Source organism: Populus trichocarpa, chromosome 2, assembly GCF_000002775.5.
Source record: "Populus trichocarpa isolate Nisqually-1 chromosome 2, P.trichocarpa_v4.1, whole genome shotgun sequence".
Classification (NCBI taxonomy): domain Eukaryota; kingdom Viridiplantae; phylum Streptophyta; class Magnoliopsida; order Malpighiales; family Salicaceae; genus Populus; species Populus trichocarpa.
The window spans coordinates 14592731-14606367 of NC_037286.2; the positions used below are offsets into that span (position 1 = coordinate 14592731).

At 32.3% G+C, this 13637-nt stretch overlaps 2 protein-coding genes across 2 annotated transcripts; both read left to right on the forward strand.

The window, feature by feature from the left end:
• Window positions 1-659: 659 nt before the first annotated feature.
• Window positions 660-3171, forward strand: LOC7487765 (GEM-like protein 1). The gene is made up of 4 exons (XM_002301419.4): window positions 660-1139; window positions 1244-1345; window positions 2076-2350; window positions 2739-3171. Exons 1-4 carry the CDS (start codon window positions 1055-1057, stop codon window positions 2898-2900), a joined length of 624 nt encoding a protein of 207 aa, XP_002301455.3. The 5' UTR covers window positions 660-1054; the 3' UTR covers window positions 2901-3171.
• A 4863-nt stretch (window positions 3172-8034) lies between these two features.
• LOC7478816 (cathepsin B-like protease 3) lies at window positions 8035-11712 on the forward strand. The gene is made up of 12 exons (XM_024594728.2): window positions 8035-8154; window positions 8370-8551; window positions 9255-9308; window positions 9408-9488; window positions 9697-9853; window positions 9969-9973; window positions 10062-10136; window positions 10238-10363; window positions 10515-10733; window positions 11078-11191; window positions 11286-11321; window positions 11415-11712. The coding sequence occupies exons 2-12, from the start codon at window positions 8483-8485 to the stop codon at window positions 11547-11549; spliced, it is 1071 nt and encodes a 356-aa protein (XP_024450496.1). The 5' UTR covers window positions 8035-8154; window positions 8370-8482; the 3' UTR covers window positions 11550-11712.
• The last annotated feature ends 1925 nt before the right edge of the window (window positions 11713-13637 follow it).

Sequence of the window (13637 nt, forward strand, 5' to 3'; positions counted from 1 at the left end):
AGAGACCGACTCGGATCGATAATATGAAAGAAATATCAAGATTAGTTTATTATTTATTCAAATATAAAAACAGACTCTGAATTAATATTATAAAAACAGACTAGTTAACTAGAATTATTATTAAACTCCAATAGTTAAAACACAAACACTCGAGTATTTAACCTCCTAAGCACCTATTCCAACAAAGGATTTTAAATGTTAGGTGAATAAGGATTTTTAATTAACTAGTCAAATAAATATTTTAAATATAAATCCTTTTTTTATCTTACAAATCTTTTCCTATCTTAATAATTCTTTTCTTGAATTAATGTTTTTAACACTTAATTTAGCAAAGAAAAACCTTTTTTAAATGTGTGGAGTATTTTTTTTTTTTTATTGGCAAGTTTTAGCAAATCTTTTTCTTAATCTTTTTTCATGTGTGAAATAAAAGTTATCAAGTATATATTTTTCTCTGATAATATATTCTTTTATTAGCTGAAGTAATTGTAGTTTTCATTACTTGGTGACACGAATAAGAGCTTAATTCTCTGTATTCAGAGATCCTAGCCAAGTAGAAATACGAATCCTTTCTCAACAATGTCATCACAAGCTTATCCAACCGAAAGCTCTTCTCTCATCACAATATAATTAACATATATTCCGTTCATGATTATGCGAATAAATTCGATAGGATCACATTTACAGCTTAAGAACAATATCCCCCGAAGATGAATCGAGTCAACCGAATTTCACACTGGCTTTTGCCGGAATTAGATACCATCGCTTTTATCATGATTCTGACGTCCGACTGAGTTCATGTTCCTAAAGCCAACGACTTTGACCAAGACAGGAAGAATAACTGTATTCGGTTTACTGTTTTTATATTTACAGGCGGACTATAATAAATCGGCCGACCATGCATGTTCCCATCGAGAATAATGGCGGGTAGCTAAAACTGAAGTGACGTTTGGGCGGTGGAGGAAAAGTGAGGAACCTGTCTCGCTGCCTTATAATTTATACACCACTGCAACACCGAGGCAACACAGTGAATCCCCATCCGCATCCTCAACACAACATGGACTACAGTAACAACAATCCTCACCTCCAGTTCGCGCCTGTTCCTCCGGCTACTACTAATGGATATGGGACAAATGGCAACAGTAAGTCTGATCTCGAGTTTAGAGTTCATGAATGCCTTTTATGGCGTTTGTTTTTACTTGTAATCTAAATTTTTTATATTATATTTTGGTATGCTTTCTTTCAGGATCGATGGGGAAGATACGTGATGCTTTGAATCGGTGTGGGAAAAGGGTTGAGCTTGCCACTAGGAAAGCAGAGGTTTATGCTGATAATATCTGGCATCACTGTGAGTTTTTCTTTTCCCTCTTCATGTTACCTTCAATCAGGACTGATTAAAATTTTCTTGCCTGCCCTTAATACGCACAATCATCAAATTTATTGTCACTTCGCCTTTTGTTTACTTAGCTTACTGGGTTGGTCTTTTCATCCTTCAAAAGATTTAAGTCTAATAGAAAGGTGCCGTCCAACATTGCCTCTGAGCTTGCCTAGTGTAAACAAATAAATACGTAGGAGAACGTTCCCTTGGTTATTTTTTCCAGGTAAATTATTTTTGTTTGTAATTTCCCAACTGCTTAGAATCAAGCACTTAAGCACGGTGATTAATGGGTGGATCGCCTAGCTCCTTCACCTGGTCTTTTGTAGATATGATCAAATATAAGCTGAGCCGACAAGGTAGCTTGTTCTTGACTGCAAAATTAAGATGCTTATTTGGCCTTTGTCGAGAAACCGAGTGGAGGAACCCTCTTCTTGACTTCATTTTAATTTTTTCTGGATTTGTGAGGATAGTTGAAAGTTGAGGCATGTCTTCATAGAATGGCTATGAGGAAAAACATAGACTAATAAGAAGAGAAAAGGGGAAACAGAGGGAATAGATAAAATTTCTTGGCTTTGAGAACCATGCCACAAATATAAAAGCCACAATTTATTGTGTAATGCAAATTACTTGGTTCTAATTCTCAATTATGGATGTTGTCGTTTAGATTCTAATAAGTAATCTTGTTTTCTGAAAACAACAGTCAAGGTTAGTCCTAGTCTAGCCGATGCAGCAATGGCAAGGATTGCTCAAGGGACAAAGGTACTTGCTGAAGGAGGGCATGATAAGGTATTCCAGCAGACATTTGAGGTCTTGCCTGGAGAGAAGCTCTTGAATGCATATGCTTGCTATATATCGACTTCAACTGGACCTGTGATCGGGACACTTTATGTATCCTCCAAAAAGGTGGCCTTTTGCAGCGAGTATCCCTTCTGTTATTATTCCTCCACAGGACAGCAGCAATGGATGTATTACAAGGTATTACCATCTACTTCATTTCTTAGCAATGCACTCGCTAATCAGCATCTCATTTCTGCAATCTAAGCTGTTAAATTTTGAGAATAACATGAGGTTTTCCATGTCCTATTACTTGAGTAGCATTAAACAAAACTCCCACGTCGCGATTCAAAATCATTACAAGTTTCGTTGACTTGAAATCGAGAAATGATAAATTTTGAACTCACCCAACAGCTATTTCTTTGCAAGGCTTTAACAATTGTTTGAGCACTTTGAACTGGGCCCTTTTATTTGGTTGCCCGTTCTTAATAATTTTGATTCAAAGTTTTAGCAAGCAGCTGATCGATTCGCCTTTTATTTTACAGTATTTTCTGATATTGTTCAACTGTCACAATATGTATATCTGTAGGTTGTGGTGCAGCTTGATCGATTGAGAGCAGTGAATCCTTCTTCAAACAGAGCGAACCATTCCGAAAAGTACATCCAGATTGTAACGAAGGATGGTCAGGAGTTCTGGTTCATGGGGTTCATATCATATGACAAGGCACTGAAGCAATTATGCGAGGCTTGACAGCAGTCTCGCGACTCATCTGGGGCAATTCCTGTGGCGCAAAGCTCGTGATCTTGCTCCCATACTGGGGCATACTTAACAGATATGACAGAAGATTAGTGCTTTTAAATAACTGAAATAATACAGGCTTGGTTATCGATGGCAATGAATGTTAAACTGGAAAATTTTAGTCCGTCTTGCGTGTTGGGAATTTGCTTAGAAACCCACTAGTCACCTAATATGATGATTGATGGTTTTGAATGTGTAGTTTCTTGATATTTCCTGCTTTCCAGTTTCTTTGTCCAGAAGCTTTGTCGTTCCTTCTTTCCAGTTTCTTTCTCCAGAAGCTTGGTCGTTCTAGCAAAGCGCCTACAAAGAGGGAAAATGCTCATGAACTGATATTTCTCCTTCTATAATAAATCAGAGAGCTTGCACGTTAGCATAGGTATGCACTTTCCAAGGAAAAACAACGCGGCATTCAATATTGAAACTTACGCCTCTAAAACTTTTATATACGCACAGCATGCTTGATTTTGTGGGCTCCTCGGTTCACAAATAGTAGTACTCAGTCCAGTAAAAGATAAACAAATTACAGATTAAAAAAAATAAACTAAAAGAGCTCTTTTTTTAATATGCACGCACTGACATTTCATTGTTTGTCCTCCGAGATAACATTCAATGAAAAGAGAATTGGAGGATAAAATAGTCTTTTTATAATATTTATTTGTCATTATCGATTTCAAGCGGTATATCCATCTTCTCACTTTCTCCCTTTTTTTAATATATTAAAATAACTTAATTATTCTTAAAAATAAAAACAACACCCATAGTCTATTCATTTTTTAAAAAATAATAAAATGACACAAATACTTTTAAAAACAAAATTTACTAAACTCTTTTTCAAGAGCTTTTTCGTATTTTTATTATGATTTTTTGTTATAATTAAATACATTGAGGAGCAATTTAGTAATTTTATAATTATAAATATTATTAAAAAAATAATTGATGTGTGCAATGCACGCTTCATCACATAGGTGGTTCCTGCAATTTTTTAGCAATGCGTGTGGCGTTACCCGTTGGCCAAACACCAGCTTCTAGAGCCGTGTTGGAAAGTGTTTGGTGGCATTTTCTTCTTTTTTTCCCTTCTTTTTTTCTCTCCCATTTGAATCCTGCAAAACCCTTTAATTTCTCAAATCAGCCCTTCAATTTAGTTTTCCTTTGAATTTGGTTGATATTCTTTTTATTATTATTTGTTTTATTTAAAATAATTTATAGAATTGAAATTGTTTTTCAATTTCAACCTTCTTTAATTTTTTTTCAATTATCAAAGTCTTTATTCTTTTGATTATTATTATTTTCTTGATTTATTTTATTTTTCAATCTCATCCCTTATCATATTATTTCATTTAACTTTTATTTCAGATTTGATCTTTATTCTTTTGATTGCTACTTTTTTTTTCCTTTTCTTGATTTATATTATTTTTCAATTACATCCCTCGTTGTTCTATTTTATTTAATTGTTATACCAAATTTGGTCCTTATTATTTTTATTGCTATTTGATTTGATTTTTTTTTTAATTTTGGATGGTTGGGAATTTTGCTTCATGATTTTTACGGGCTTGCCTTCAATAAGGTAACTTAGTCTTATGATTCAGGTCACGAGTTTTGAAAATTGACTTGATTTGACTTTAGTCTTTTTTTAGGTTATTTTTTTAAAAAAAATTAATTCCATCCTTCAAAATTAGGTTGTTAGACCTTTAACTTCATGATTTTTCCCCTTTTTTTATGGGGTTATCTCAATCTTATATCTTAGGTTGTGGGTTAATCAAGTTAACCCCAGTTGACTCAAGGTTTTTTTCAATGCTTTTTTTAATTGATTCTTTTTCTAGTTTTACCTTTCATTATTTAGTTTGCTATAAATTTGACTTCTGTAGTTTTATTCATTTTATTTTGTACAGGGTTATGCCGGCCTCACAAGTGAGATATAAGTTTGGCATGTTGATTAAAGTCATGTTTTTTGTCTTTTTAAAAAATTAATTTTTTTGTTTTCAGTTTTTCCTTTAATGTTTGACTTGCTGGTGATTGAGCTTTAGATTTCTTTTATTTATTTTTATGAGATTATCTCGTTCTCATTCAAATTTTGTTTTGTTATTGAATAAGATTATTGAGATCTTTTAAAAAAATATTTAGAGGGCATCTTTTCATAATATTGATAAGCATTTATTTCTCTTGATTAGTCATTGTCGTTTCTTTTATTGTCATTGACTTTTTTTTTTATAATCATATTATTAAATTAACTGAGTTTATTGAACCTATTCGACTTAACGACCCAGATTTCAAATCTTTCTTACTCCTTTACAAACAATATCATCATTGGAGCATTTTTTTTATGTTGAGAAAAATTTGACCCAATTCATGACATAACATGTGCTACCCGTGTAGTCTTTTCTATATTATATCTGAGTTCATATTCTTTATCAATTGACAATTAACCCGTTCAATATTCATGTTTTTATTTTTATAAGTTCAATAATAATTATTTTTTTTATTAATTTGATTTAATCATTTTGCATGAGGTCTAGGATATTGGATTGTCAAATTAATCCAAGTCAACTTATGTCAACCTCATAATGATATCATCATTTTTTTTAATAAAATAATATTATTTTATATAAAATCTAAAAAAAAACAATTGCTTAGAGGTGACTTCGCTAGTTTTCATTTGCATTTTGGCAGGTCAATTATGTGGGTGTTGATCCTTTATGTTACCCATATTTAATCAAGTTAATATCCGAACTGATTTGTAAAGCATTGTAATTTAGCAAAGTTTTGGATTTGATAGATTAGCAGGTTTATCCATTAGGTTAAGCTAAATTTAAAAAAAAACACTAAAAGAGATAAGAGATTTATTGTGCACACACTCACATTTTACTATGAATTTACATAATAAAATGAAGGTTTTTCCAGTCTGAAACAAAATCATTTAATAAGCTATCGGGGGAAAATGTCTTTTCCATGAGATTTATTTGTCATTATCATGTTGATTAGTTACAAATCAATTTTTTTACATTTTAGGTGCGCAATAAAATGACTTAAATATCCTTGAAAGGAAAAAAAATTAAAACTGAGGTACAAGAGCTTTTTAGTCTTTTAATGCTTTAATTACATATTAAAATGATTTTATTTCTATTAAAAGCAAAAAAAAAATCACCCAAGGTTATCTTCGTTGTTTCGTTATATTTTCTAGTTATACTCAATTTAAATAAGAGGTACTTTGGTCTTTTAACAAATATGAATATAAATAAAAAATAAAAAGTGGGAAACACGTCTTACACACACCCTAATGAGTGAGAGGATCTTGTGCTTTTTAGGTGGCACATGTGTCACCTCCTAGCAGTCAAACGCCATATTCTGTAATGGTATTGGAAGGGTCACAAGTCACAACATTCTTTTCCTGGTGATCAGTCATGTGTTCACCACAGAGCTATAATTGATCTTCAAAAGACTTGTTTCCTTGTCCTTTTTTTCTCTCTGCTTGTCTTGGATTTCATGTTAGCACTTCAAAAAATCAAATATGTCCTTTCAATTTGTATTTATATCAATTTTGATCCTTGTTATTTTAATTTCTATTTCTTTTCTTTTAAGGCTTCTGAAGTTGTTGTATTTTTTTCAATTATTTCCCTCAACATTTATTTCATTTAATTTTTTACATCTAATATATTTCGTATTCTTTTGATTGTTATTTTGTTTTTTGTTTTAATATTTTTTCTTGACTTGTTTTTTAATTTCGCACTTCATCATTTTATTTCTTTTAGTTTTTATATTCAGTTTAGTCATCATTCTTTTAATTGCTATTTTTTTTTAAATTCTTTTCTTGATTTTTTTTCTCAATTTCATTCCTTAATATTTTATTTCATTTGATTTTTGTATCCAATTTGGTCTTCATTCTTTAATTGCTATTTATTTTGTTTTTGAATTTTGGATGATTAGGGATTTTTCCTTGTGATTTTTTCATGTTTGCCTTCTATATAATAATCCCGGTCTCATAGGGGTTTGAAAAGTAGTCCAATTTAACTTTGATCTTTTTATAGGTCTTTTTTTTAATAATTTTTTTTTTCAATTTTATTCTTCAATATTAGGTTATGGACCTTCAGCTTTGTGATTTTTTCGTTTTTTTTAGGTTTATCCCAATTTCATATCCTAACTCACACAGGTTAGTCAAGTTAACTCGGATTGACTTGATTTTTTTTCATTTAATTTTTTTTTTTACTTTTTTATAATTTAGTTTGCTTGAAAGTTGACTTTCATTGTTTTATTCAGTTTATTTTATGTGAGCTTATCCTCGTTTTATGATCGGACCATGAATTTAGCATGTTAACTTAAGTAAAAAAAATTTATCATTTTTTAAAATTGATTTTTAATTAAAGAGAAAAGCATTGTTTAGCTTAGTTAGCTTAGATCTCTTTGAGACAAAATGCTAAAAACTTCTAATTTTTAGTTTGTCTTTCAATGTTTTTTTGGTTGGTAATTAAGTTTTGGATTGTTTTTATTTTTCTTATAAAATTATACTATTTTCATTCAATTTTTACTTTATTATCAAATAAGATCGTTATATATTTTAAAAATATTTAGAAATATTTTTATTACATTAATAAAAATTTATTTTTTTATTAGTCATTATTGTTTTTTGTTTTTTAATAATTATATTATTAAATTAACTAATTTTATTAATCAGGTTTCGGATTTCTTTTGCTCATTTATCATCTTCTAAATATGTTTTTTTACATTAAAAAAAAATCCAATCTAACTAATGGCGTACGGCGATCCACCTAACTACCTTCCTTCTCATACAACTAAAATGAATATAACTATCTATCCGGGAATGAGAGAAAAATTATTAAAATATATCATTAATTAACAATCAAATCATAACTCGTAACTAACAGATGACGTCCCCAATGGCCCATACTGGAGAGGATAAAGTTGCAAGCGGTGGGCACCGATATCGAGCCTTATGGGAATGAGGGTTTTTATATAAAAAATTGATTTTATTTTTAAATTAATCTTTATTTTTATTTTCTAAATTATTTTAATATTACAAATATTTTTAGAAAAATAAAAAAATCATTTTAATACGGCATTTGCCATCACTGTTGACATAAGCGCGCAGCTGAGCTGCACAAAAAGCCAAGAAAGATTCCTTACTTCCCCCGTTCGATTGGCTTTCTTCACCACCTTCGCATTCTCTCGTTTACTCTCACCTTTCCTCCCATATTTAGGGAGCGTTTGGCTATGTTGTTCAACCTGTTTTTCGGCGAATTTCAATTTTTTTTTTTTTTGCTAAAATTGAGTGCGGTTTATACTTTTTGGATCGTTTTGATGTGCTGATATCAAAAATGATTTTTAAAAAATAAAAAAACATCATTGGCATGTATTTCGACACGAAAAGCTATTTGAAAAACAACCACTACCACACTCCCAAACACCCTCTTAGGGTCGTCCACATACCCTCATAAAGTGATCACGGCTTTCTTCATTTGTCACGTACCTATCTACTACTTCGTGGGTATTTCCATTTTCTTCTCTTCTCCAGCAAGCAGGCAATGGCAAGTCCTCTGTATCTTGGCACTCTCTTCTTACTCGTCGCTGCTCTCTTTACCTTCCGCTCTCAGGTACTTGCTTACCAGTCGCAAGCTCTTCTCCTTCATGTTAAAATCCGATCTTCTACGTTTCAGCTTTTTATGTTCTACTAGAGATGCATCTGTGCCTGTTCGGCTTTTTATTCCCAAATTTGGCGGTTGATTGACCTACTTTTTTGAACATGTTAAATTTGAATAGATAATGATTATGTGGAAGTTACTATTTTTGGATTATATGGAAATAGAGAAGGAAATCTGTTGTATCACAGATGGATGAAGCAGTGACAGACACCCGGAGTTTTGATATTTAGTTAATTGCACAGTCATCGGGTCTTTCCTCGGACAAACCTAGACCTCAGTCTGAGGATTGATTGCTTTCAACTCCATAATCTCTTACTTCTGGACACTTTTTATTAATATTTCTGCAAGTGTTTCATTGCAACCCGCCGATTAAGTTAATGAAGAGGTTAGATCTGCTATTGATTTTTGGTTTCTAGTTCGAGTTGTTTTATGGGGCTTTACTAGTCAAACATATGCAAAAGTGAGAACATGTAAAAAAGCATCTTTAAAGGAGGAATCGATACAAAAATTTGATCTTGTGAATACAAATGAGTAGGAGGTTGTTATGTTTGTTAGCCGGACAGTATGATCTTGAACTAGTTTCCTTTCTCTGTGTTTTGATTCTTGAAGGTTACTATTCTAAGTTTGAATTTATCGAATGTAATCTGGTCAACAGGTTATTGCGGTGGAACCAGTTTCCAAGCTCAAACTCAATTCTAGGATCCTTCAGGTGTTTTGGTTAGCAGATTTTTTTTTTCTTTGGCAATTTGAATGATTCTTTTGCTTGCAAATTATTTATGTTTCTTGTGCTTTCACTATGATTGTGCAGGATTCAATAGTTCAAAAGGTCAATGAAAATCCCAATGCTGGATGGGAAGCTACCATGAACCCTCAATTTTCCAATTACTCTGTGAGTGTTCATCTGGAAAGACCTTGGTCATTGAGGAATTATTCAGTATTTTTCTTGTGCTTTCTAATAATTTCTCTTGTTGGTTCATGGGAGAGTGAGAGACAGATTGTTTTAGGTCCTCTTTTATATTGTTTCGTTCATTTATATTTAGGTTGACTCTAATCCTTTATTCCTGATAGTTAACATTTCCAGTTTCTTTGCTGCATAGGTTGGGGAATTCAAGTACCTTCTTGGAGTCAAACCAACACCTGGAAAGGAACTAAGAGGTGTTCCTCTAGTAAGGCATCCAAAATCGATGAAATTACCAAAAGAATTTGATGCAAGAACCGCTTGGCCACATTGTAGCACCATTGGAAGAATTCTTGGTCAGTTGCTACCTGTTTGCATTGCTTGGTTCTCTGTTTTTGTCTACTTAATTTTCAAGGTGCTGATGCTTTGCTCCTTTATATGGAAAATGCTGGATCAACTTCAAAATGATAGATCAGGTAAAAAAAATGTTTTTCTTTCTTTCTCTTGGATTTTGTCTATATAAACCTTACCGGTTCTCAACACATTTCAAATCTGATAATCCAGGGTCACTGTGGATCCTGTTGGGCATTTGGTGCTGTTGAATCGCTATCAGATCGTTTTTGCATCCATTATGGCATGGTAACTGAATCTCGTGATTCAAATTAGTTATTTCTATTTGAACAAAAAACATTGACTAATTATGCTGTTCCAATATAATCACACACGTCCTTTTATTGCAGAACCTCTCTCTATCCGTCAATGACCTCTTAGCTTGCTGTGGCTGGATGTGCGGTGATGGTTGTGATGGGGGTTATCCAATTGATGCATGGAGATACTTTGTCCAATCTGGTGTTGTCACTGAGGAGGTACTAGTTTCTGGCTTTGCATATTACCTTGACCCTTGATATCTTTCCTCTTAGTTTAGATTGCTTAACTAGATACCGAGAGGGCACCCCATTTTGATCATGCCCAATCTGTTCCACAATCATGATCTTTATCAAAAATTTCATCTGGCAGTGTGATCCATACTTTGATGATATTGGCTGTTCTCACCCTGGTTGCGAGCCAGGATTTCCTACTCCAAAGTGTGAAAGAAAATGTGCCGATAAGAACAAGCTCTGGGCAGAGTCCAAGCACTTCAGTGTTAATGCTTATAGAATTGATTCTGATCCCCACAGCATCATGGCTGAAGTTTCCATGAACGGACCTGTAGAGGTGGCCTTCACTGTTTATGAGGTAAAAACTCGGTTCATTCTCTTTTGCTGACACTTGATGCACTTGATTGTTTTGCAGTGCTTAAACTATAGCTTGCTTATTAAGTTGAAGAAATTCTGAGTTTTAGACAAGCAGGGATAACATCAGTGGGAGTTTGCTAACATTTGATCTCATAAGAATCTCGTTTTTAGCTGTACTTGCACTTTCATTCATGCGTGACGAATGCCATTATTAATTTATCATACAAGTATATGCAAATTATGCCCATAGAAAAAGTTATACGCAAATTGCATGAAGATAGACGTTCCTGGGAAATACACCTTGTATACTTATTTAATTGAAATAATCTGTTTACCATTCTACAGGATTTTGCTCATTATAAATCAGGAGTTTACAAGCACATAACAGGTGATGTCATGGGAGGCCATGCTGTTAAGCTTATCGGGTGGGGGACTTCTGATGACGGGGAGGATTATTGGGTATGTGTTAATAATACCATTTCTTTTTCCAGGTTCCATGTCCATTGTTTCTCATATAATATTAGTATAATTATGTACTCTCTTTTTGTCGCAGCTTCTTGCTAACCAGTGGAATAGAGGCTGGGGTGATGTAGGTTCTTTTGATCAGAATTTCTGTCCATGTTGAATTACTGTCATAAAAGTTTTCTCAAACGCTAACTTGCAATTTCACTTTGAATGACAGGATGGCTACTTTAAAATCAGAAGAGGAACAAATGAGTGTGGTATTGAAGAGGATGTTGTTGCTGGTTTGCCTTCAACCAGGAACCTCGTCAGAGAAGTTGCCAAGATCGATGCCCATGAGCATGCCTCGGCGTGATAATGGATTATCCCTTTTCAAATTGATGTGATTTATGTACGAATCATGTGCTTTAGCGATAAATTATGCTATAGTTTGATCTCAACTGCATGAGGGATGCTTTCTTCAACAGTACTCAATTTGATTGAAATAATATGTGAAAGATGCCATAGTTTGATCCTTCTATTTTTTGTTCAAACTGTATCCCTGTTGTATAACAGAATGTCTACACTCTTATTTTGGCTCATCATGAACGGACCAAATGATTATAGGAATTAGGAGTTGGAGAATGACATTAGGACAAAAAAAATAACAGGGAAAATTATATTTAGCCTGCAATAATTTGATTGTTTTTTCCTGTGTTTTAAGAAATTATATTTTATATCTTTAGTCAATTTAAAATAAAATAAAATAAAAGATAAACTTACCTTTATATTATACACAACATAAACACAAAAACTACATTTACATAGATTTGGATTCTCTCTTTGTATAATTTCTTCTCTCCCTCTCTGCAAACACAGAAATCACATATCACTTTGAGTGCCAGGCATCACCAAATTCAAATCTTGAGCAACCAGATGTCTAATTCCTGGAAGATTCAATGTGGTGGTGATTCATAGTAAAATTGATCATTCTCAGGAATTTCATTACAATTTTGAATTCAAGCTTGTGATTGAGCTTGATATAACAATAACATGTATCGAGACATTAATATTATAGAAATTGAACCCTCACCCAACACGCATGAAGAAACATGAATGAGAAGTATGGAAAACGCCACGAAACTTGGTTAATTTTTCGTTAAGTCAAAGTAGTTCAATGAAGAATCAAAATAAAAAAATTTTCTCTCACACATAATAAATTATTATGAAATCAAAATCTATATAAAAAAAACTTAATTACAAGCTAAATAACCATATTTATATAAGAAAAAACATCACAAACAAAATTAGAAAAATAATAAAAGAGTTCTAAATAAAATAGAGAAAAAAATCTTAAATCAACTAGGAAACTAATACAATTCCCGCATAACAGCTTCTGGACTTTATCACAAGACCTTCATGAAATTCGATCACTATGGAATTAATCGTATATAAAATAAGGCCTTTAGAATCATCTAAAAAACTTTCAGTTCAATCCAACGGCTAGGTCAGAAATTATGTTTGTCAGTGTAAAGCTGTGTATTAGAAAATATAAGTCCAAAACCGCCTCTAATGTCCTTGAATGATAATGAAACCTTATCAATGAGAAAATTCACAAAATAAAAAGCAAACATGCTGACATTGAAACCTTTGCCAAAACAATTCCAATTGTTGCCATGTATATTGTCCTTGTAGAAAAAGAGTTATTTCTAAATAAGAAGTCCACAAATCATACAAAAACAAATATCGAAAGTCATACAACAACTTCTGGCCTATATCGCGACGTCTTTCCAAACTTCGATTAATCTGCAATTTTAATCCAATATAAAGCAAGACTTCTGAAAACTTCTGATGAAATTTTAGTTTGATCGAACGGTTGAATTAAAAATTATGCTTGTTAGAGTAAAATCTAATATGATTGTCAAACAATTGAATGGATTTTATCATGATCAATATAGTTTGTGAGGAATTTTTTTATAGTACGATGCTTGGCTAATTTTTTTGGCAAAATAGCACATGCCAAAAAATTATTTTTTGAAAGTGTAATAAAGTTTTTAGAGTTTAGAATATAAATTATAAAATGTAACTTTTTAAAATATAGAAAGTAAAACAAAAAAAGGGTCAAACTATAGAAGACTTGATGTAATTTTCTCAAAATAATACAATGACCAAACTAAGATAAAATTGAAAATAGAGGGACCATACAAACATCACTAACTAATAGATCTTAGATTCTTCGCCTTGGCCACCTAAGATTTGAAAATCTTGTCATATTAGTCCATAAACTTCAATTTTGGTCGGTCGTGCATTGTCTCTCCATTCAAACACGTCACTTACAGTGCAAAATGCCTACTAACATAGTTTATTTCAAGAGATCAATGATTTAGATGGTGTCATGTGCATAGATATTAATCTAGAAATAAATAAATGAAAATTGATAACCAAAATTAAATAAAAAAATAAA